The sequence below is a fragment of the Sceloporus undulatus genome, chromosome 2, assembly GCF_019175285.1.
Source record: "Sceloporus undulatus isolate JIND9_A2432 ecotype Alabama chromosome 2, SceUnd_v1.1, whole genome shotgun sequence".
Taxonomy (NCBI): Eukaryota; Metazoa; Chordata; class Lepidosauria; order Squamata; family Phrynosomatidae; genus Sceloporus; species Sceloporus undulatus.
Genome location: NC_056523.1, coordinates 92,515,430 through 92,539,308, shown reverse-complemented (window position 1 = coordinate 92,539,308; position 23,879 = coordinate 92,515,430). Strand labels below are relative to the sequence as shown.

General features: G+C 37.3%; 1 protein-coding gene across 2 annotated transcripts in view; it reads right to left on the bottom strand.

The window, feature by feature from the left end:
• RNF130 (ring finger protein 130) overlaps nt 1–23,879 on the bottom strand; it is a 79,032-nt gene that overhangs the window by 19,430 nt on the left and 35,723 nt on the right. The window contains exons 4-9 of one of the 2 annotated variants that reach the window (XM_042455671.1): nt 23,470–23,541; nt 20,639–20,721; nt 16,652–16,748; nt 12,158–12,362; nt 9,655–9,748; nt 7,595–7,797 (exon numbers count right to left, since the gene is read on the bottom strand). In XM_042455671.1, the coding sequence (XP_042311605.1) occupies nt 7,782–7,797; nt 9,655–9,748; nt 12,158–12,362; nt 16,652–16,748; nt 20,639–20,721; nt 23,470–23,541 (567 nt within the window). In that variant the 3' untranslated portion in view covers nt 7,595–7,781. Of the gene's footprint in view, nt 1–7,594; nt 7,798–9,654; nt 9,749–12,157; nt 12,363–16,651; nt 16,749–20,638; nt 20,722–23,469; nt 23,542–23,879 lie in introns of those variants that run through there. The other variant, XM_042455672.1, reaches the window with a different exon arrangement.

The following is a 23,879-nucleotide window of genomic DNA, read 5'->3' as shown; positions in this document are numbered from 1 at the left end:
TCCAATGAACACATTTACTATTTTTGCTGCTAACATGAAGAACACACTATTTATATCCTTATATTGTTGTCTGTTTGGGTTTTCCCATAACCATAGCCTCTCCCTGCAATTCTAATTGTTGAAAATGGAGCCAACAGCTTGCCTTTGACAGGTGACACCACAAGTACCATCCATCTTAAGAAGCACTGAAAGAACTGACCTTTCACACTGTATTCATTTCTACACACCTTCATTTAAAACATTTCGTTTATAGTACAGTGGTACCCCGGGTTACGAAAATAATCCGTTCTGCGGCGCCCTTCGTAACCCGAAATCTTTCGCAACCCGAAAAAGCCATAGGCGCTAGCGCTGGAAGCCGCGATTTCGTGCGAAAAAGCGCCGAAAAGCACCAAAATTTTTTTTCGTAAGCCGAAAAAAAAAACCCGTAACCCGGAACAGTTTTTTCCTATAGAATTTTTTCGTATCCCGGAAATTTCGTAACGCGGTGCTTTCGTATCCCGGGGTACCACTGTATTGCTACTATGTCTACATATAGTTTTAAATCCCATTATAAAAAATGGTTATAAATCTAGACAGAATTAACAAAGCAAAAGCAGAACACCAACAATGTAACATTATAGATAATGCAAAATTTCTGGGCAGTTTAAGATTCCCAGCCAGATTCCTCACAAACTGAAAATGCATAAATATATAGCTTACTAATATATACTGTGTTAACATGCAACAGAAAAGCTATTTGAGATGATTTCTCAAGCACTGGATTATATGTCAAATAATCACTACATTAATTTCTGAATGTTATTTTTTCTGACTCCCTGATGCAGTGGTGGTTCAATTCTAGTGAGGGCCAGTGTGGTGTAGGGGTTTGAGCGTTGGGCTAGGACACTGGGACTAAGGTTTAAATCCCAGCTTGGCCATGGAAAACCACTGGGTGACCTTGGGCAGGGCACACATTCTCAGCCTCAGAGGATGACAATGGTAAAACCCTCTGAAGAAATTTGCCAAGAAAACCTTATGATAGGTTCACCTTAGGGTTGCTGTAAGTCGGAAATGACTTGAAGGCACACAGCAGGTGCCTGAACTGTCAAAAATGTTCTCATAACTTACATTTATTGGTTCTATGACAATTCTAAATTGTTCATAAGAGAAAGCCACACAGGAAAAGGAAGACACTAGACATGCAAAACAGTCAGACTATAACAATTGCCTGTACAGTCTAACTGTGGTGTGACTGCCTGGGATACTGAAAAGGAAGTTAAAGCCAGGTGTACTTCCATCATCAATTACATGGAATCAGCTACTGAAAGGTACTCTACTGGGGGCTTATTTAAAAGGTTGTCTAGAAGTGCTAGCTTGTTCAAATGTTAAGTGCTTATCTTCTGACCAATGTAAGTCATAGGAAATACTACATTTATTATTTCCTCTCGCCACTGGCTGCTAATGAGCCTCTAGTCATGACTCCTACAAAGCTCTAAAATATTAAACTTTATTAAGTGTAATGAGAACCTTCTTAAACAGATCTTCTGCATGGGCCATGTTCTATTTCTATTCATTGTGGGAGATAATAACTATGAGGGTATAAATAAGAGGCCTTAATGGTGGTGACAGAAGACTAACTTCAATATTTGTCCTAATTAAAGGAGATCTGATAAAATCAATGGAACTTAAAGTAGCTGTGGCTTAACAAATCCCTTATATTCCAATGGCTCTATTATGGGTAGGGCTAATGTTGGATTCAACCCATCAATGTTATGGTGGTTAATAAGGAACCACCACAAATCCACTCCATTATGAAATGATTTTACTAGATGCTGCTAATTATTCCAAATATTTCTAATGATTCTCAGTAACCGTCTAGACACTCCTTCCATGAATAAAAGACATGTTTGAAAGGTGGAACGTCATATACTCTAAGGATCTACACAGAATTATTTCCTGTCTACATCACAATAGAATGCCCTAGACAAGAATATACTGGATGACCTTGTGAAATTAATTAATTAATTCTAGCCTATTTCATAGGGTTGTTACAAGGATAGCTAAAAGAATAAAAACTTTAAACATATTAAAAGGTGTTATACAACTATTATCCAGCTTTAAAGTAAACAGCCAAGGTTTTGAAGATTCCTGTAGTTCCCTCCATTTGAAGTCTTTTGAATTTTCCTGAATAAAACAAGCTCCCTTTTCTCTCAACATTTAACAAGGACATTATAAAATATCAGTTACATTACCAAAGCTTTAACACACTTCGTTTCTAATTATAAAAGCTGCCTTCTCAGCTGAAGGCTTCTTAACAACTACAAATTAAGCACTATTTTAATATAGGTTTTTGGCTGCTTTCCCAAGTTCAAGAAGTGCCTTTAAGTTTTCATCCACTGTGTTTATTAAAGAGCAAATCCTATTATAAGGAAAGTAGTTTTTTAATAGCTAGAAATACAAACCTGTGTATTTTAATTAAACACACTACTAAATTAAAAAGTAGGTTAAACTCTGATTGAACAAACACACAAAAGGTTCTGGCTCTGGCTAGCTCATGCATTGTCGTCTGCCTGATTCAATAGTCAATCTCATTAAGTCTGACATTAGCTTTTGGCTAGAAATCAGCTTAGCAGCTTCTTGTTCACTAACAAGGGTACTGTACTTTTTTAAAAAAAGTTGAATGGTTTCTTACTCCACAAGAATGAATAAGTATGTTCCTATGTGCAACTGTTTAAAAGTGCAAATGAGCAGAGCAACCACTTCAGAAACTGAATAACAGCTGACACTCAGAGCCAAAACAGACTGGAAAAAAACACCAGCTTTGGGGTGGCATGCTGTACGTGTGCCATACAGCCCAACACCACCCCAAACCAGTGTCATGCTGCCCCCACTGACCACATAGCAGGCAGCTTCATTGTTGATATTTTGGGTGATGAACCTTGCCCGTGGTCCCGGTCTGGTGCCAACTGGATGAAGATGCCGGCTCCTCTGCAATTCAGGATCAATGCAAAACTCCAAACCGGCTTTGCAGCTTGCTGGAACAATGCCTAGTGAAACAGCTGTTTAATTAAAGAATCAGACTCCAGCAGTTCGCTCCTTAGAGGGCTTTTATTTCTTGTTTCTAAATAACACAAGCTAGTTACTACAACTGTACAAAAACTCTTATTGTCACACCACACTATCTTCAACTCTCAGACTCCAAACTCCCACAATTCACTAGAACAGTGTTTGTTTTCTTATGTACAACATTCCCACGATGTGACTACTAAGTCCAGCCTCCTTCTTTTACAAGTTGCTATGCAACACAGAAGCCAATCCCAGTTCAGACAGAACACATATCATGTTTACATTTAGTCTTGTTCATTTGACCTTGAACATCCCGTCTGCGGCTCAGGCTCTGGCCTCCAACTGTAGCCAATTTAGACTTCTGCAGACACTGTCACATCTGAACAGTTTTACCTTAAATATACATTAACATTCCCCTCCAAAATGTACAGATGTGCAACCACACTGTGTGTTAAAATTGTGTCTTTGTGGAGATAAGGAACCATACCAATTGAACAAGAAAGTTGTGTCTTTCTCCCAAAAGTGCCTTTGTAAGAATATCTGCTAGGTTATCCTTGGTGTCAATGTATTCTAGCCTTAGGACACCATTCTGAACCAACTCTCTAACATTTTGGTACCTTACACCAATGTATTTAGTCCTGCATTTCTAATTCTCAGCTTCTGCCATCACAATGCACAACTGTGAATCTTCAAACACTAAAGTAGGCTCAGTGCACTTCTCTCCTAGATCACTCAACAACTGTCTGATCCACTTCAACTCTCCAGCCAACTCAGACAACGCAGAAAATTCCGCCTCTGTTGAACTGAGTGCCACACAATTTTGCTTCCTACTTCTCCAGACCACTGGACTACCTGCATACTTGATCACTAGTCCTGTAACCGACTTTCTTTCCATCTGCTCACTTGCAAAAGAACTATCTGCGAAACACTCTAAGTTCTCTGCACTTCCTTGAATCACTAGCTTCTTGTTCTTGCTACCTTTCAAATATCTCAAAACATGCTTCATAGCCATCTAGTCATCCAGCTTCGGACTATTGAGCCTTCTGCTCAATACACCAACTGCAAAAGAAATATCTGGTCGGGTACTGTTTGCAATGAACAACAAACTACCAATCACACTTCTTTACAGCTCAGGATTTTCAAATACCTCAGCAGACTCTGCACTGGCATAGCCAGGAGTCATTGGACTTTTTACTGACTTTGCATCCTGCAGTCCACACTTCTCAATCAGCCTCTCAATCTTTTTCCTTTGACTCAACAGACATCTGCCATCATCTGTCCACTCTACCTCTATCTCTAGGTAAGCTTTCAGATTTCCCAAGTCCTTCAATGAGAACTTCTGAGACAATTCCTTCTGTACTTCTTGCACTTCATGCTCTGAATTAGCTGTTACACAAAGATCATCAACATAAGTTACAAGAACTACCTCTCCTTTAGTGTAAACACAAGCATCTGAAACACTCATTTTATAGCCAAGCTTCTCAAGCTCTTGGTGAATGCACTGATTCCAACAACGAGCACTTTGCTTTAAGCCATATAGTGCCTTGTTCAGTTTACACACTTTCTTCTCAGTATCACAACCAAAACCTGGAGGTTGTTCCATGTAAATTTTATCCTCAAGCTTAGCATTCAGGTAAGCAGTCAAAATGCCTAACAACCTTTCCCTGCCTCACAGCTAATGCAAGTACCTTGTATTGCTAATGGAATACAAATGTTATCCCTTGAACTTTGGAATGCTTTGTTCCCAGTGCCACATGGCCAGAAGGAAGAGGGCATGCATAGATATCCTTCCACACTGTCTTAACACCATCTCAACATACCAACAACATCTTGACAAAATGCAGGCCTCTAACTAACTTTGTCATAGATATATATAATCTACTGTATGATTTTAACAACTTTCCTGATGAAGAAGCCAATGTAGCTTTGAAAGTATCATGCATTTTGTGCATGGTTCAGGTTAGCTTAATAAAGGTTATCAAGTTTTTATTGTACTTTGCTATATGGCCAACATGGCTACCGCTGAATATACAGTGGGTCCTCGCCTTACGCGGGGATCCGTTCCGGATCCCTCCGCGTAAGGCGAATTCTGCCTATCCTCAAGCCCCATTGTAAACAATGGGGCTTGTGCACGTCGGTGCGGCGCAACGGGCGCACGCGCCCATTCAATTGAATGGGATGTGCCGCCCCTTCCGCCCCGCGGCTTGAGCGTGTATGCTCAAACTGCGTAAGGTGCACCCGCGTATGATGCGGGCGTGCTGTACAGTATATAAACACTAATAAGTACCATAAAACAAAAGCACTTAAAAAAGAGAAAACTAACTAGTTTGTGGAATGCATAAAACAAATGACTGATAGATCTTGAACTGGCTTATCTGTATGCAGTCTGAATCAGTCCTACACACTGAGTGGGCACTAAGGATAGAGTCACCTGTTACAAATAGTTCCATGATTATAAGCAATCACATATTTTTCTTTATTGCAAAAGTAGCTCAGTGCTAATAAATACAAGCAGGAATGCAGCCCACAAGGTAACTGTTAAGTTGTCCCTGTTCTTCCAAGGCATCCTTTCCCACCCCAATTTGAATCCTCAGCAGTTTCCCTATGCCAGTGATGGCGAACCTTTTACAGACCGAGTGCCCAAACTGCAACCCAGACCCCACTTATTTATTGCAAAGTGCCACGTCCCTTTGGCTTTCTAGTAAGAAACTCTGGCAAACTCTGTGCTAGGGCAACGGCATGTGTGCCCACAGAGAGGGCTCTCAGTGCCACCTCTGGCATGCATGCCACAGGTTCGCCATCACTGCCTTATGCCAATAAAACCTTAAAGGGAAGAAATTATACATAATTAAGACTAACGCATCTAGGCTAAGTGAAAAAGGCAGAAGATGGTGAGAGCATCGGTACCATTATGCTGTTAAAAGTACTGTATTCCTGTTAGTGCATACAGATTTACTCCTTTATGGACAAACATATTTTGACAAATACTCTTTTCAGTTCTCACGCAAAGATTAGAGCAGTTGACAATGAACACTATCGGAAGTAGCTCTCTTTTTGCTTGATGCTTATTTACCTCTTTTGTATATTACAGGTAATTATATTACAAAACATACTGCACTCGGTGATAATTTAATGCAGGTCGAAGCGTCTCCCTTTTAATACAGAAAAGTTACAGGAGCCAAAGGCAAATAAAATGAAACAGCAATAATTCCAATTTTAAAACTTTCTTATTTTCTTTATGCTATAATTTTTTTAAAAAAAGAAACAAATGATAGGTGCATTAAATTATAAAATAGTATCTATCCATTTTGGTTATGGTATTAAAATAATAAACTCTTTACAAAAACTCTTTGCATTTATATTTTGAGTGGAAGAGGAGTTCCACTCATAGTCCAAGGATCTGAAGCATCCTTCTTCTTTCTAAAGCACCTAGAGAAACTGCTCTTAAATATTAGGAGATACCGAACACAATAGGGGGGCTGCAATGAGACAGGTGATTAGGAGAACAGCTAGAAAACACATGGAAAAGATCATTTGAAGTTTTCATTGGACTCCAACAGTTGAGTGACAATTGTGCTGCTTATAGAATACATTTTTGTTCATGACTAGTGGGAGATCAAGTCAAATTGACATGTACAAATTTAATAGAATCAAGCTAAAACATTGCTGAATTAAGAAATGCTCTTTCATTATTCACAAAACTTCATAACAATAACACTCACCCATGATTAAATGGGCACAAAATGCAGGACATAAAATTGAACAAGACAAATGGGAAAAGGTATAGAAAAAGACAATGAACATTTCAGTGGTACAAAATATTAAGGAAAATATATATAAAATGCACCATAGATGGTATTATACTCCCCAAAGAATATCTAAAATGTGCAAACACGTAAACAATACATGTTGGAAATGCAAAAAAGAAATAGGAACATTTTATCATCAATGGTGGACCTGCGTTAAAATTAAGAAATTTTGGGAAAATATACATCAATTAATTGAGAAAATATTAGGCATAAAGTTCCAAATGAAACCTGAAACCTATTTATTAAGTATGATTGACGATCAAATAGGAAAGGAAAAAACAAGGATGATTTACTATGACAGCAGCAGCTATGTTGTTACTGGCACAAAAATGCTAAAACTACAAAATACCAACACTGGAAGAATGGTTAATAAAGTTATTGGGCATGGCAGAAATGGACAATTTAACATGCCTCATTAGAAGTGAAACATTGGAGAAATATGCAGAGTGTTGGGAATGGATAATAAAGTACATAAGTGGTCAATGGACTATATTGGTAAAATTAGATATTTAGGATTATTGTACAACTTTATAATTCTATTAATGAATTCATGTATAAGCTTGATTTTTATGTGATAATCTTGGCATTAGTAGGATTAAAATAGTTATTACAGAGGACAAGAAAAGAATAGCTCAAAAGGAAATGAAAAGATATGTATGGATGATTGTGTTTTGTTGTATTTGCTATTTTTTATAACAATTAATAAAATTTATTAAAAAAATAACAATAAAACTCTCAGACATTTTTTAATAACTAAAGTTTTATTGATACATTTCTTAATACAAAATTTTGGCATTAGCAAATTATGAAAACAAAAGGTACTAGGATATTGTATTACATGATCAGTAAATGATACATAAAAATATGTAGGTTTCTCTCCTAAGTAGTTGGTCAGATGGGTATGATTTCATGGTGGTCAATTTTTTTTCAATACCACTCAGCTCTGTAAGAAGGTGAGAGAAGAGAATATAAGTAATAATATTTTACTATTAATACTTATTTACAAATGTTAAAAACCAGTTACTCAATTATACAGAATATTTGAGCCAATTATCAAGTAAAACAATTATTATTTTCTACATGTTAGTACTTCCAGTGAATGAGAAAAAAAATACAAAGTTATTTTTCTGCAAGTGTGACATATATTAAGAATCAGAAAAAATGAGGAACAAGTGATTAACCTGTTCCCACATTTTGAATAATTAATGTGACATGCTTTTTATACTGTGTGAAAGTAGTGGCTTGTCATACTTTCTCATCACTCCTACTTGAAGCAAGGGCATCTAAACTACTGATCAAAAATTTGCTTAGTGCAGGGGTGGCCTCTCCAGGTGCTGTTATGCTAAAATACAATATACTATACAGCATAGTTAATGGTGAAAAATACTGGGAGCTGTAACAACGTAAGGAAAGCTGCACAAATGCCACCCCTGGTTTAGCATGACATTTGAGCCCAGTCAGAGTCAGAGTGCTGGTTTTCCTCCTGCAACAAAATCTACAACAACCCTGGGTTATTTCTCTGCTTTACAGGATGAAGAACAAACCAAAGCGCTAGATGCTGTTGGTTTCACATATCATGGTTTTTTTAGGCCCCCATCCCCTACCTTACTGCATGTGAAAGCAAGAAGGCACTAGGAGACAGCATGCGGTTCATCCTTGGTGAACCAAGGTTCCCAGAGAACCCTGGTTTATCATAACCAAATGCAATGCTATTCAAAACTTCCTAGAAACAATGGCTTGGTTTGAAGATATGCTAAACACGGGGTGGACACTGAGATGAGGGGCAATTTTCACACCAAACACCTATAATGGGCTTCACCATCCCATTTTGAGATCTAAAGTGAAACTGCAAGTCTGTTCTGGTTGCAATTTCTGGGTTTTTCATTCATTTAGGAGGGGTTGGGGAGTTGTCATATCTGCAGGACTGTAGAACTGGTAATTGACCTTTGAAGGTGGCAGGATTAGGGGGCATGAAAAATGGGTGGGCCCACATGCTGTTTGCCACCTGAACTTTCTCCACCCTTATGCAACAGGGAGCCTAAGGCCTTCATGTACTCCTTGTCTCTGTAATACTGAAAGTACTATTGAAAAAAACCCAACCCCTGAACCAATGAACTATGGATTGGTAACCATGGTATGTTTGAAATAAGCCAGTCTGAAACCATGGATACCAAAGAAATGAGGAAGATGATTGTAGAAGATTATTACTTTAATCAAATACAGTTGAAACCATGGTTAACACATATGAATTTGTCTGCAAAAAGATGTTCCCACACAATTCATCCATCCCAATTCATACAACCAGAAGCTAATCATATACAAATGTTGTGTGTATGACAGCAAGAGGAGAAATACTAAATAAAATATTTTTTAAAAAGTCCTCACTATAGTCTTGTAGTTCCTATTCAATAGCTTCTTTTGTTTCTAGAATGATATTAGCCATCTTAGAAATCTGAGCAGGCACTTCACATTTAGGCACTGCACTTTATTGAACAGGCACCTTACAGCTCAGGTGGAAAATGCAGTGAGAATAAAGTTAATTTTGTGCCTATACACACAAGCATATAAACACTAAATAAAAAGGGGGTAAGAAAAACAGAAGTGCCAGAAATAAAAAATAACTTGAATGTATTAAAATATTTTCCTTTGAAAAACCTATCTTCAGACCACTAAGAGTCGACACAGCAGTGAGGGAATAGGGGTTTTTTGGGGATGTTTTTCAGATTTCATCCCTTTTAGTTCTATAAGTCAGATCTTTGTAAAGCTATTATGAACACCAATACTTTGAACATTTACTTACTCATCAGCATTTAGGCTAGCTGTGGCTTTGATGATCATGTAGCAGAGTGTCAGGGCACTCAAGAGGCCAAAGCTGGCAATAATAAACCATTCTTCTGTTGACAAAGGAAAGGGAGGAAATCACTTGTGGAAGAAGGCTTATGTCAGATCGATGGCAACATTGACCTCAAAGATCGAAAGCAGTCAAGAGAGGCACCAGGAAGTGAAACTCCAGAAGAAAGCAGAAGGTTAGCCATAGAAGGTACTAAATGGAAAAGGTCAGCAAAGAGTTATGGAAAAAGTGAGAAAAATAGGCATGATACAATAATATTAAAAAGAAGAGCATGTAAAATGTAAAAGAAAGTATAAGCAAAAGTTTTACCTGCAATTAAAGTGTCAAAACTGAGCATCTCCAAAGGAGGCCTATATTTAAAGGTCTATGAATATGAATGCTCACATCCATGAATACATATATTTCATACCAATGTTTCAACATTAACTCTTCTTTATTCAAAAGGGAAGTGGATAAAGTAGTTTAAAAGCATATTTCATTTGGTGTGGAATTAGTAATAATGCACAATTAGTTTACAATTAAGTTAAAAATCAGTAAAACGTAACATAAGAATGATTATTTGTCTACTGCTTTTAGCAAAATGATGCATTCTTAGATTTTAACTCTTTCTGTATAATATACAAAGACTGAGATAAATCTGAAAAGTTTTCACATGGCAGCATTTGAAATACTACATAGTTTTCTTGCCCTTTATCATAACCTTCACTTCTGTGTGGCCAAAAAAGGAAGAGGATTGAGGTTACGTTAATGTAATTGCTTTTAAAAGTGTGAGTGTAAAATGTATATGTTGACAACATTTTTGAACATACTGACATTTAATCCAGGTACAGTAAACAAATCCTGCATGGCCAGTCAAATAAAAGAAAACTGCCAACCCACTGGACATATACTTTTTTGACAATTCAGTAGACACATATATCATCACTGCTCATTTTCAGGTTGACAGAGCCATCAAAACAGCAGCATGGTGGATGCAGAGAGAATCCAGTAGATCTCTATTTTCAATCTAGATATTTTATTTATAAAAATTGTATTGCCACATGCAAAGGCTTAAAGTAAATCAGTAGTCCCAGCTTATCCACATGTTGGTTTCAACTAGAGTAGTTCCAATGAATCCATTGAATTTTTAAGCTTTCAGAGATTAAACAGGACTAGCAGATGGATTTAGATTGAATAATTTCAATGCTACAAAGCCAAATTTCACAAGAAACAACGACTGAGATAAATAATACAAAACAAAATCTGACCTCCTTGGGCCTCTGCAGCCTGTGCTACGGGAAATATTAGGGGCTAAGCTAGTTTTTGTCTCATACAATGCAGATTGGTAATACTTGTTGTATTAGTTCTAACACTCTCCTCTGAAATTAGTCACTGATCAAACAATTTCCAAGAACTACTGCCAAAGAATTTCTATCTATCTTCCATCATCAGAACAAGGCCAGCTAATTTCTAGCTAACAAATGAAATACAGTCAGTCAGGGAAACAGGACATAGGTCAGACTTCAAAATTCAGTATAATTTGGTGTGCTAGACAAAAAGAAACCATGGACTGCCACTGAACATGAAGCAGAACGAAACATGCTTATTATCAGAGAGAAACAGACTTTAGTTGGACTACACAAAGGTACAACTCTACTTTTTTGACTGAATCACAAGTAAGATTCCACATATCCAATACACTGTCAATATTTAGAAAATGGTAGATACTATGTTTGACCTAACGCATACCCCCTAGCTCATCTCACAGAAGTAATGTAGTGTTCGCTTACTGCAATGCATGCAAGGTAAAAGGCTGACTCCTTTAACGTGACTCAAATGGTTTTCTGACACTGCTCAGACTATAAACTAAAGATTGCATCAAACTTATAAAACGATTTTAAAAGATGGAAAATACTGTATACTGGAATTAATCACATGAATTTGTTTTAAATTATTTTTATTCACCTTTAAGAAAATAATTTTAAAAAGGTAAGCAAAATATTCAGCCAACTTTTGTCAGCAGCAATTCTTACAATTGTTTAGTGATCATGACTGAGTCTGCCCACTCCATTCATCCCCATGGGCAAGAGATGGGAGCGTAGCTATTCTTATATCATCTTAACTTTCAGATCTAAACATTATGCTTTGTAAACACCAATACACTAATGAGGAAATTTATCAAAGTACATAATACTTATGCAAACTTAATGGCTTGTCAGATAAACAATTATCTTGCACAACTTATTTCATAATTGTTATGAAATGCTTTTTAACCACCAAACTATTTTCAATTTCATTACCTTGATTTTGATCCTGTTCAGATCTAAAAGGGATATATTTATTTTTTCTTTAATGTGTGTGTGTGTCTATATATTTTCCCCCATAAAACATTTTGTTTACATGCATTCTGTTAAAAGAAAAAGAAAAAAACTAAAGTAATACAAAATCTATGATTCTCATATTCTTTACTTACTAGTCACAGCAATATTTATCTCTCCTGTCCTTGGCGTCAGCTCCCCATCTTGTGGAAATTGTGATATTCCAGAGGTACGGAGGGGCTCAAGAGTGAGGGAAGTGTCACTACTAAGGTCACCAAGTACTGATCTTCTGTTGCCTAGCTGGCCTCTGGTAAGCCTTTCCATATCAAAGGCCATATTGTCAGCACATGGCACATTTGTCTGAAATATAACAGTAAGATGTTAACATATTTCATTTTTAAAGGTAATGGCAGTCATGCCTTAAAGCCTATCATAAAATATGAGAATTGTCTACAAAATCCTATCTATGGGATATATAATCAAGCAATAGGAAATAATGACACATTCTTGTGCTGTGTCTGATATGCATTAACCAGTGAGGTGGAGGGGAATAGGCTTTCAGCACTCAGTAAAATAATCTTAATTTTTCCTAAGAGTTAAGAACAGGCTAGAAATCATGATGGTCAGATGCAAAAACAATAAAGAGATACAAGACAGCTTTATGCCTTGATACTAATGACAAAGGGTGATGCCAACCCTTACTGTAGCAAACACCATCTAAACCTTTGATGGCAAATTCTGTACATTTTAGTCCTAGGTTTCTAATTGATCGATGTCGAGAAAAAGCCAAAATCAGTTATCAGTGTATGACAACAGGGAAATGTCTTCAGGCATTTGGTAGGTAGTCATAACAGAGATACTTTATAAACACCTTTTGATGCAGTGACAAGTCCAAAGAGAACTGCCTTGGAAATATGAATATATTTCTTGTGTGTAGGACTGGCTGCTGTGTATATTTAAATCCACAGGTGCTAAGTAGACTTTCTCAGAAAGGGAAGAGATAACTTGCATGAGGGTCATCATATGAAAACTTATTTGTGGTAAGAAAGTCATTCAGGATTTAGTTATTTTTTTGTGGGTTTTTCAGGCTATGTGGCCATGTTCTAGAAGAGTTTATTCCTGATGTTTTGACAGCATCTATGGCTGGCATCTTAAGAAAAACCCACAAAAAACTATGGATGCCAGCCATGAAAGCCTTCGATTTTAGATCCAGGACTGGTTTGACTAAAATAGGATGGAACCTGCTGCCACGTCTGGTAACGTAAATAGTGAGAATAAAGCCAGTGCAGTTCATCCCCTGTGGTACTGAGTCAACTCTTCCCTTTTGCAGCAGATTGCAGCAGGCCAAGGCAAGACGGGAAGTGAAGCATAATACATGGAATCCAATTGGTGCACTCTTATTCACCATCTGCACAGTCATGCAGTAGTGGTGCAGTAAGGAAGACAAAATCATCACTGTAGCAGGAAAAGAAGATTGCTGTCTCTGAGTCATGCCCGGCTTTCACAGGGAGGTGTTCTCGGAGCTAGACAGGGGTGGCTTTGAAAGTCATCTGAGACAGGCAACTTTTCAAGCCAACTTTCCAAGATTCATCTTTGTTCGAAGGTTCTCTCCCCATTGGTAAAAGTAGGAGAAATAGGCTGCTTGGAGCCAGCCTTCCTTTCCCACTGCTGTCTTTGATTTCACCACTCTACACCTAAGCCTTTTCCTCCTGCTACTGCTGCACCCTTCCACCAGCGCATTTATGCTAACATAGCTGCCCAACAGAACCTTGACCCACGTATAACTCTTGAAGCTGATAAAGAATTTCAAGTTGTAACTAGTATGCTCAGACTTAAATATCCACATATCCATGGTGGTATTTTCCCAGGTCTTTGCAAAAGATCAAAAGCAAGCACCAAATATGGAACTATGAATGAGGATGGAACAGTGGTTATCATAGCCTTGAAGTGCTTAGGATTTGCTGGTGGATATGCAGTAAGATAAGAACCTGAACTTTGTTTGGGTAAAGGGTCACTCTGATCCCTGGTGCAACTGGTAAGAAGAGCATTTTGTGAAGAATCCTGATGATGCATCGTTGGAAGAAAGTGAATTAGGGAAAAATGTTTTTTAAGTTCTAGTGACCTTGTTGGATCATGCACACCTTTTTGCATCTCGTTAAGTGCATTATCATGCTGCAGCTGAAAAGATTCTCACTGTCAAAGGAGAAATTCTCAATCCATCCTGGCCTTCTGTGATGGATCAACAGAATCTAGTCAGGCTTGATGGAATAACATGATTGTGCTTGCTACAGCCTTTCAGTTACACCCAGCCATATGTCTGACTGCAGTGATCTTCTACTTTGCCAACCATGACATCTTTGCCAGTCATGGAAAATCTCTGCCATCTCCCTTTGCTCCTTAGGAAAATGGTTAAAGAATGTTGCCATCTTTTCTCCAGAATGACTTGATAATAAGTACTACAGGCATCAAGAAAAATAAATGGGATCAAGAAAAACCAAGATGATGGCAGAGTAAAATTTCATTGGTACAGAAGATTTCCTTGCTTTCTTGGCCTTAGTAAATAGAGAATCTTCTGGCAGCATCTCTACAATAGTAAGAGTGGGGTGTGTGAACAAGAAATTACAACCTATGTTTTGGATGAAGTAAGTTTCTCAAGCTTATTTCTGTTTAGAAACACTGATCAAGGTTTGGCTCCATGGGTTTATTTTTAGGGTATAATACCACTCTAGGTGGGGTTTTGAATGATTTTTGAATAAACATATAATTGAGGGTCTGGGACATAGCAGTGTCCTGTGGGGGGGGGCACCAAAATGGACTGGGCCACACGTTCTTAAGTCTTTGAAGCACATGGTGCCCAGGTATGTGACATAATTTTTAGGAACTGTGATCTGCTGTGGTAATGCTGATGCAGCTGCAGTCTATATAGATAAGAGAAAGCATAGGTGGACAGGATCAGATAAGGCAATGTACTGGTAGTGTTGTAACAGTTGCTAGACTAGTACCTCAATAAAAGCAGCATTTCTGTTTACAACTGGAAATATATCTTTCGTTTTCAAAACAGTGCTTTTAATAGGATGTTTATAGGACCTACAATTTTACTGACACAATGGCAACCAGTTTCTGTATAACAATTGGCACAGTACAAGGTGTTGGTTATCATCTTTAAAGCCCTACATGGCTTGGGCCCAACTAAGGGATCGCCTACTTCCATATAATCTGCCCTGTACACTCAAGTCCTCTGGGAGGAATCTACTGCAGCCTATAAAAACCAGACTGACTGCGACCTCCCACGGGACCTTTTCTGCAACCACTCCCAGACTGTGGAATTGCCTGCCAGATGAGATCCATCAAATTACCAACCTAGACAGCTTCAAGAAAGCTGTCAAGACAGATGTCTTCTGGCAGGCCTTCCCAGAATAAATTAGTCAGCCATGTGGTGATTCCCCCACATGTACAGTATGTGATGACTCTGCCCACCATTATTGGTTTTTAATAGTTTATGTAATTTTAATCTTATATTGTTTATTCTCTTTTTAAAGGGGGATACTCTGTATATATGGTTGCATTATTTTAATATTGTAAGCCGCTTTGATTGTTTTAACAAAAAGCGGGATATAAATACAATTTTATTTATTTTTTTATTATTATTTATTTTCCACTCAGAACTATATGCTGTGTCATGGTACCACAGATTTTTCCTTGTTTATAGTGAGATTAATATCTGCTCCTACTCTAAGGAGAATTAGAAAATGCCATTTATAATTAATATGGATGCTGTGTTTCATTGAAGCACACAGTAAGGATACGACAAACCCCTAAAACAGCAGGAATCAGGTAATGCCTATCAGAAATCAGGTGACACCTATGATAGACGGAGTCCATGACTTTCTTGGCCATGTGGGGACAGTAAAATTTAACCCCTATTAGCAGCAATAAAATAACTCTTCTTGGGATTCAGAATCTCTGTCTCTTGTGAAGCCACAGCCCCCTTACTTAGGCAGAGAGCACTGCATTTCTCAAGATGTCTCTGTACTGCTACATCTGGAAAACATTTAGGAGCTGTATAGCATTTAGGTGTATAGTTAAAACTTTAGTCAATTATAATCCAAAAAAAGTTTTACCTCTGTTGGAGGTAGAACCCTCAAAAAGTTGTCCCAGGCCTTACTTAACCCAGAGATCATACACATGTCTTGAGGGAACTCTGTTTCATGATGGATTGCTTTAACATCAATATATGTTCAAGAGGTTTAAGTAGGAAATATGTATCTGCTTGTAATAAATATGATACAAAATACTGAAGTTATCATCTAAGGCTTTATTTATATGATTATCTCATGATAACATTTCACTGTGTACTTGATCCGTGACTAAAGAAAAAATCAAAGAGTAAACAACGGACAAGGAAAGGTACTCCAAATAATCAAAAGTTTTTCACAGATCAATTTATACTTTGATATGTGAAAAGTCCATACTTCTATACACATTATTTCCAAAATTTAGAGCTGGGAGAGCATCTCAGTTTAAAGTTAGCAAAGCAGAATGACTAGTATAACCTTAAAATGCTGTACTTTTAAAAATGAATTTACTGATTTGTGATATTTTCAGCAAGTAAGCATATTTCATGACAATTTAAATAAATATCAACTTACCACAATTCCCAGAGCCTTCAAAATGTTCAATTTACACATAGGACAGGTGCAATGTTCACTGAGCCATGGATCTACACAGGTTTTGTGAAAAACATGCCTGAAAAAGCACAACAAAGATCACCTGTAAATTCTTAAAACTCAGAAGTACTGGGTAGGTTTTAACATTATAATTATCAATTCTAAATTCATTTAGGGAGTTCTAATAAACTGGAACTCATCCTTCAGCTGGTATCAGTGAATAACTTCACCCTTAATACTGATATTACATTTGAGTCCCCTAAAATGGATAGCACATTTCACATTTTGCTTAAAGGCAACAGATACTCTCTGATCTTAGAAGGTAAGCAGAGCCAGCCCTGGTTAGAATGTAGACTGGAGACTGTCAATTAATACCAGATGCTTTAAGCTACATATTAGTGGAAGGAACTGCCAAAACTGCCTGAGTATTCCTTCCCTAAGAAAATCCTATGAAATTCATGGGCCGCCATATGTCGACAGGTGACTTGAAGGCACATACACAAAACCACTCTAATCTTAGGAAGGAGATCATACAATCGTCCCTTGCTATCTGTGATGGAACCGTTCTGCCCCCCCCCTCTTGTGCATATCAAAAAACACAAGACCTTAAGCCCTGTTTTTTTCAATGGGTGTGCAAGCATGTACACCCATTGAAAAATCCCGGGGCTTGCCGTCAAAGGAATCTCAGATCTGTGGATGGCAAGTCCATGGTTGGCACGGGCATGCTGTACATCTAAAGGACCATGACTCCTATATGAACCTTGAGATCTTTTGGAAAGCCCTACTCTCTGCCCCACCACCCTCACAGGAACAGCTGGTGAGGACATGAGAGAAACTGTTCCCAGGCTCTGGATTTCTAGGGTGGTTAGACTGGCACTGTCCTTTCATATGCAGGTGAAGACTTTTATGTTCAGCAGGGCTCTGAGTGCTGAGTGGAATGGGCCTTTCATATGCTGTGTGATTTATATTTTCTATATTTATTTACATTTAGTCAATGAGATGCACACATATATATTATTTATATTTGTGGAGTAATTTAAGTTTCCCAAGGGTTCAGCCTTTGCTAAAGAAACAAAAATATTTAAATATCAAAAATATCAAAGCCAAGCCTGTTAGGATTTAGTTTTAAAGCAGCAGAGTATGGTTCTTGGTCTAACTGTGCTTCCCTAAGAACTGAGACTGATTCCAAAACCAAACAAACACGAGTAGTTTGACATTCAAACTACAGTTTACAAATGGCTTTGATCTATATATACATAAAAGGCTATATCCTAATCTAGCTAGTGAATAGTTCAGGTAAAAAGAAATCTTTATCTCACCATCTTTCCAAAGGAAGCTGAGAAAGTAGGAAGATGGAAACACAACTGGGCAGCAGGAAATCTTGGAGAGAATGTCAATCCCAAAGGGAGAGTGACTTAAGTCACATGGTTAGTTTGAATGAGGGGGAGAGAGTTTGCATGCAAGAAGTCCCTATTCATCTAAGGAGGGGGAAGGAATGCAAAAATCCTCCAACAGTATTTATATATTATAAATTTATATATTTATTTATATATTGTTCTTTTTAACGCTTATGATTTTCACTGCTTTTAATTCTGTTGACAGTTTAATTATATTTTAAACTTTTATGTACATAATTTTTGAAGCTACATTTTTTAATTTTTCCAAGCTGCCTTGAGTTCAAGACCGGGAAAAGTGGGAAATATTTTATGCTACTAGAACTTGCTGTGCATTAAACAACTCCAAAGCCCTACATCTAGGTGTCTTGGTACTGAGTTGGGGGGAGGAGGGCAGTTACATCTACCTCATCAAATCTTTCCCTTTACTTTCAGAAAATAATATTGTGTGGTTATCTGATTCACACACACCCTCTAAAAAGTAAGGGACTGTGAAATATGAGAACTCGTTTATTGCTGAATTCCTACTTGCTAGTTGTTTTGATGAGCATTTGATCATAAACTGTTCGCTATTCCATTAATCTTATGGTAGTATCTTAAAGGATTCTAGCATTAAAATGTAAACTCAGCATCAGGACTGCTGCCTAATTTGTACCAAAAAATCTCCAGAAATTAACTAGCATAAATGGAAAAGAATGTTGTCATTTTCCTGATTCAGAATGTCCCACATTTTGAAATATATACATCAGACATTAGAGCTTAGTCCGCTCTTCATTCTAAAGACATTTCTGCACATATTTTGGGACTCATGGCACACACAAAGATTTTTAAGTCTTATGCTAAAAGTAGGTAGCTGCAAGTTGGTAACTCTGAACTGAGCATATGATTACCAAAACATTTGAACATGAACAGTTTAACTCAATAAGACTGTTCCTTTTAAGATAGAAGAACCTGTGACTTTCTGGATGTTAATTAACTGCTTCTCATATTGTCTTTCACTACTGGCTGTGATGGTTGAGGGTGACATAAATTGTAGCCCAATGACCTGAAAAGCCCCAGGTTTTTCCAGCTTGTTTTAAAAGTAAGGCCTGAAGACGATTCAGTTCTATATGAACAGTCTAGTGCACTCTCCTTCTTTGCAGGTTTTTCAACAGAAGTAGGATGAGTATCTTTGAGTGGCAGAGGCCCTTGAGCCTCTCATGGTGAGTACAATTTGAATTCAAACTGCCCTATTTCTACTTAAAATATTATTAAAGAAAAGCATGCTATAAGAACACAGCTATGTTAAAATGAAATCAAGGCTTTGCTTACATATCAAGTAATTAAGCAACTTGCTTTGGCCTTAATCAATAACCTTTTTCTATATAATTAGGAGCAAACAGAAACAGTACAGTTTCAGGACAGATGATAGCTTGCTAGTCAATGAGATGTACCACTAATGATCAAGACTTTAACTTGGCTAGATTAGTTGAAACCAGACAAGAGACAAGCAGACACTGGTATAAACAGAATCCAGTATCCCACCCACATCATCTGTACCAACAGCTAAAATTCATCCAACAAAATCTGCCCACATGAGCTTATTAATGAAGTTTAAATAGGTACATGAACATGAAGCATTTAAACATAAAACTAATTATTTGAAAGTAATATAGCTGGTTTGTAAAGTACTAATTCAGCCCAAACTGCTTATTTTTCTGTCTACTTTATTTGCTAGAAATTAAGCTCCATTAGTTGAGCAGGATAATAACTATAAAAAGAAACTGAATGTAATACCAAATTGTATTCTGAAAGATTTACTGGAAGCTACCATGGGCATTTCTGAACATATATCAGAGACTTGCTCCAGGTACCTCTGCCCCAAATTTCACAATAATTGTAGCTAAAGGAAGCTTAATAAAATTCAATATAATATCACAGTACTAATACTGTAAATAGTTTTTTAAAATGCCAGTTGTAAAATGGGTCTAAAAGAAAAAACAGTAAGGCTGTTGCTTATTGTTAGAGAAACACCCTTTATTAGTTAGTTTAGTGACTCCCAACATGGGTAATATGCCCCCAGGGGGTGGAGAAAGATCCAGGGGGTGGTGAGGGGGAAAGGGGGCAACAGGGGGTGATAAGAGGGGAAAGGGGGGCAACAGGGCAGCCTTCAAAGCATTGGTGTGCAAGAAAGAAAAGGGGAACCATCAACCTTTATAGTAGGGATGAGTGTTGCATGAAACCTCTTTTCAGAGTCTTTAAAACCACCTCACAATCTCACTGATAGCTTTGTGTGGTGGTGTCTTCCACTCTTTACCTGCCTGTGCGAGCTCACTCCCTTAGCCACATATTTTGCTAGTCGTGATGATGGTAGTTGGGAACAAGGCACAGGTCATTGCTTTTGTAAGCCAAACTAGTGCCATTTTGGGACAGATTGATTGATATGGAAGAAGTTAGAGAATGTGGCAGTAGGAAAGAAGTGGCAGCAAAAAGGGAGCTTTCAAATTTGCTTAAGCTTTGTAACCTTTGCCCAGGACTTCATGTTTATTTTCCAGGTTTAAACATTCTTCACAAGTTAAGAGAATTGTTGGCTTACTTGCACGGCAAAATGCGGACAACATCATTCTGCTTGTAGCTTTCAATACAAACAGCACAATGATCGAAATCAGGATCTGTTTCCTAAAATAAACGAAGTGAGAATTCAAGTTAGAACTAACAGTGAACTATTATGTACAGACAGTATAGAAATATAAGCCCAAAGTACAATAACATACTTCAAAGGTTCATGTGTCTTGTATTTTTATATATAATTATCAAAACTTTATGTCATGTCATTTAACCAGAGCTTAGAAAAAAAAATTGAACCACATCATCAGAATCCATTAGCTAGCCTGTCCAGTACCCATGCTAGCTGGCATATTCTGGTAGTTATAATCCCAACCTCTTTTTCCAGAATCTGCATTTACCAACTACTGTAAATGTTTCTAAGCTCTGACACTCAGAAATTAAAGAGGAACTGAGAAGGAAAGTTAGGAACTACATCCTTGAGTATGTGGGAAGAGGGTAGAGGAAGGGGGCTTATCACATTACACAATTGTAGCACTATGATTTTACTTTATCTGCTATGACTCCATCCTGTGGCATCATCGGATCTGTAATTTAGTGAGGAGCATTTAGAGTTCCTAGTCACAGAGTTCTAGTGCCTCACCATACTACAAATCCAGAATTCCACAGCTTGTTGACATGACAATTAAAGTAGAACATAATTGTGTAATTGTGAATCTAATGGGCCCAAGATCCCTGTAAAAGCTTTGCTCAACATTAAAACATTCCAAATGAGGGTCTGTTGAGGTATGCAACCTATATATGTGATGCCAAGGGACCCCAAAGAAAAATACAGTGCCACAAATAGCAATTTTATAGGTTTTGAGAAGCACATGGCTTTTTAAAATAACTTTTTTTTAAAAAAAAAGTAGCAAATTTAGTAATAAAGCAAAACTCTTCTAGTAATAAAATCTTCACAGAAGATTTTAAACATTTGCTTTAGAAACACAACTCCTGTTCCAGTCAAACATGAACAAAGCAAGAAAAATGGGATTTCACCACTCTTTGTGCCTTCAGGGCTGAACACAAGTCTAAAAAGCAACCTGGCTCTAGAAGATCCCCAATCTTTTCTCTGCAGAAATATAGAATCCATATGTTGGACTGTGCAGACCAAGAAGAACTGTAACATTTGTTTTTACTTTGGTTTGGAAAGCCCAGTGCTTGCCATACTTGATAAACTACCATTCCTAGCAGATGATAGTATCACTTTCTGAACACACTTTCAGTATTATTTACAATAGTTACAGTCCAACTACACAATAACCAGTTTCTGTATCATAGATACCATTTTATTCTTATAATTACAGTTTCTGTATTTTAGAGAAAAATACAAACCCCATTTTTCTTCTATGGCAAACAAATCATATACATTTCCTCCAAATACATTAAGGTACAAACAAGGACTTTAAAAAGCACTGGAAGATAAAATTAGCAACTTCACTGCTGGAAATGGACAGCCAATACTTCACACAGAGAACCCTGATGGACAAGACCAATGAGCAGCAGTTTTACTCTCATATGCCTGTCAATTACATCTACTCTCCTGCTGCCTGAACTGCAACCTCCAAATCTTTTAATTTTGCATCAGTGTCATGATCAAGGTGGCAGCTTCACTTTTAGCACTGATAATGCTCTAAATATATGTACCTAAGCATTTTTCTAATGTGAAAGAGTCTTGTAATCAAGTACAGGCATATCTCAGTAAACAAACCTCTGACAAAGAAGCACCATTTAAAAGTCTTTTTATGGAAGCCCTGCCAGTCTCTCCTTTTACTTTAGTCTAGCTGGATTTTTTTGTAGCATTAGCACTGGGAAGATTGTGAAGGCAGGCTGGAGAAAAAAAGACTTTCAGTGTTGGGTTGCAACAGTACGTCTGTGGTAAATAATGCAATAAAACTTGACCTGGGAAAGAATGGGATTCTACTCTAGGTGATCCTATTGTAGCTGTGTGTGCTTACATACAACAGACAAGAAAAACAGATGCTTCCAGAATTACTTACTGAGCATGTAAGCAAAAGGAAAAGCAGATTAACTCACCCTACAAGCAAAATTCGCATGTTAAAAAAAAATAGATCCATAGTTTTACCCCCAAAATGCAAATCAATTTTTTGGCTGGCATGTGTAAGAATTATCTGATCTAGTTGTTTCATTTCACATGTGCATAATGTTAATTGTGAATCAAAAGTCTGCTGAAACATGTTGAACTGCTCGCCCTTTTTGTAGTGTAGGAACCTGTCTCTGTTCTTTCCATATTATTTCCACTTTAGGTGCCAAAGTTTCTGTTAAAGAACACACCTACTTTGTTAAATGAGTACAATTGCACCTAGAAACTAAAAAGGATTGGGACAAACTGGGAAAGACAAATGCTTGCATACACAAACATATTTTGGTATTTTCTCTATAGAAAAATATGGCAGTGCTGGGTCATTCAAAGCCTAGACAGCATGGGACTGGAACAACAGGAAACAATTTCCTATACCATTAAAAAAAAATCAAAACCAAAGTTTCTCCCAACATTGTAGCCAGACATCGGAAAAAAGAAAAACATAAACAAAAATTGGGAAAATAACGAGGCCTAGAAAGATAATGTAGAAAAGGAGCCAAAGTGGTATAATGTGGTTTCTTAAGCTTGAAGAGTTTGTGGCAGCAATGCGGAGGCAGCCAACAGCAAAGCAGGACAAACAGAAAGGTGTCTGAAATAAACCATAATTGGAAAGTGAAAAATAAGAGATTTTGAAGGAAATAAATTGGAATGAGGAATGTAATTATAAACATTATCATGAAATAACAGAAATTGTTAATATTTTGATAGTATAACTATACCTTATCACCTTTCTTTACAGTCCTTGTTGTCAGTTTACCAACGGCTTTCTTGGCAGCATCTCCAAGACGACGCTATATAAAATATACATTGAGATTAGATATTGGAGATGAACTTGTTTCTCTTAAATTTCCTTTTACAACATACTAAATGGTACATTATTTCTACTTCTGCAGTATATTTGATAAACATTCCCTGGAAGCTATGAATAGTATGCAGGCAGCTGAACAATAAAGCTGAAGGTGTTTGTGAAACTCTTTGGCAATAAACATCAAGTTCATTTTTTTATGGAATCCATTTTGGTAGTATGCAAGAATGTCTGCTTAAAGTGCCAAATCAAGTTTTATTCACATCTTTCAAGACAATTAAGAATGACCATCTGCCTGCTAAAGAAAACTATTTCTATGGTAAA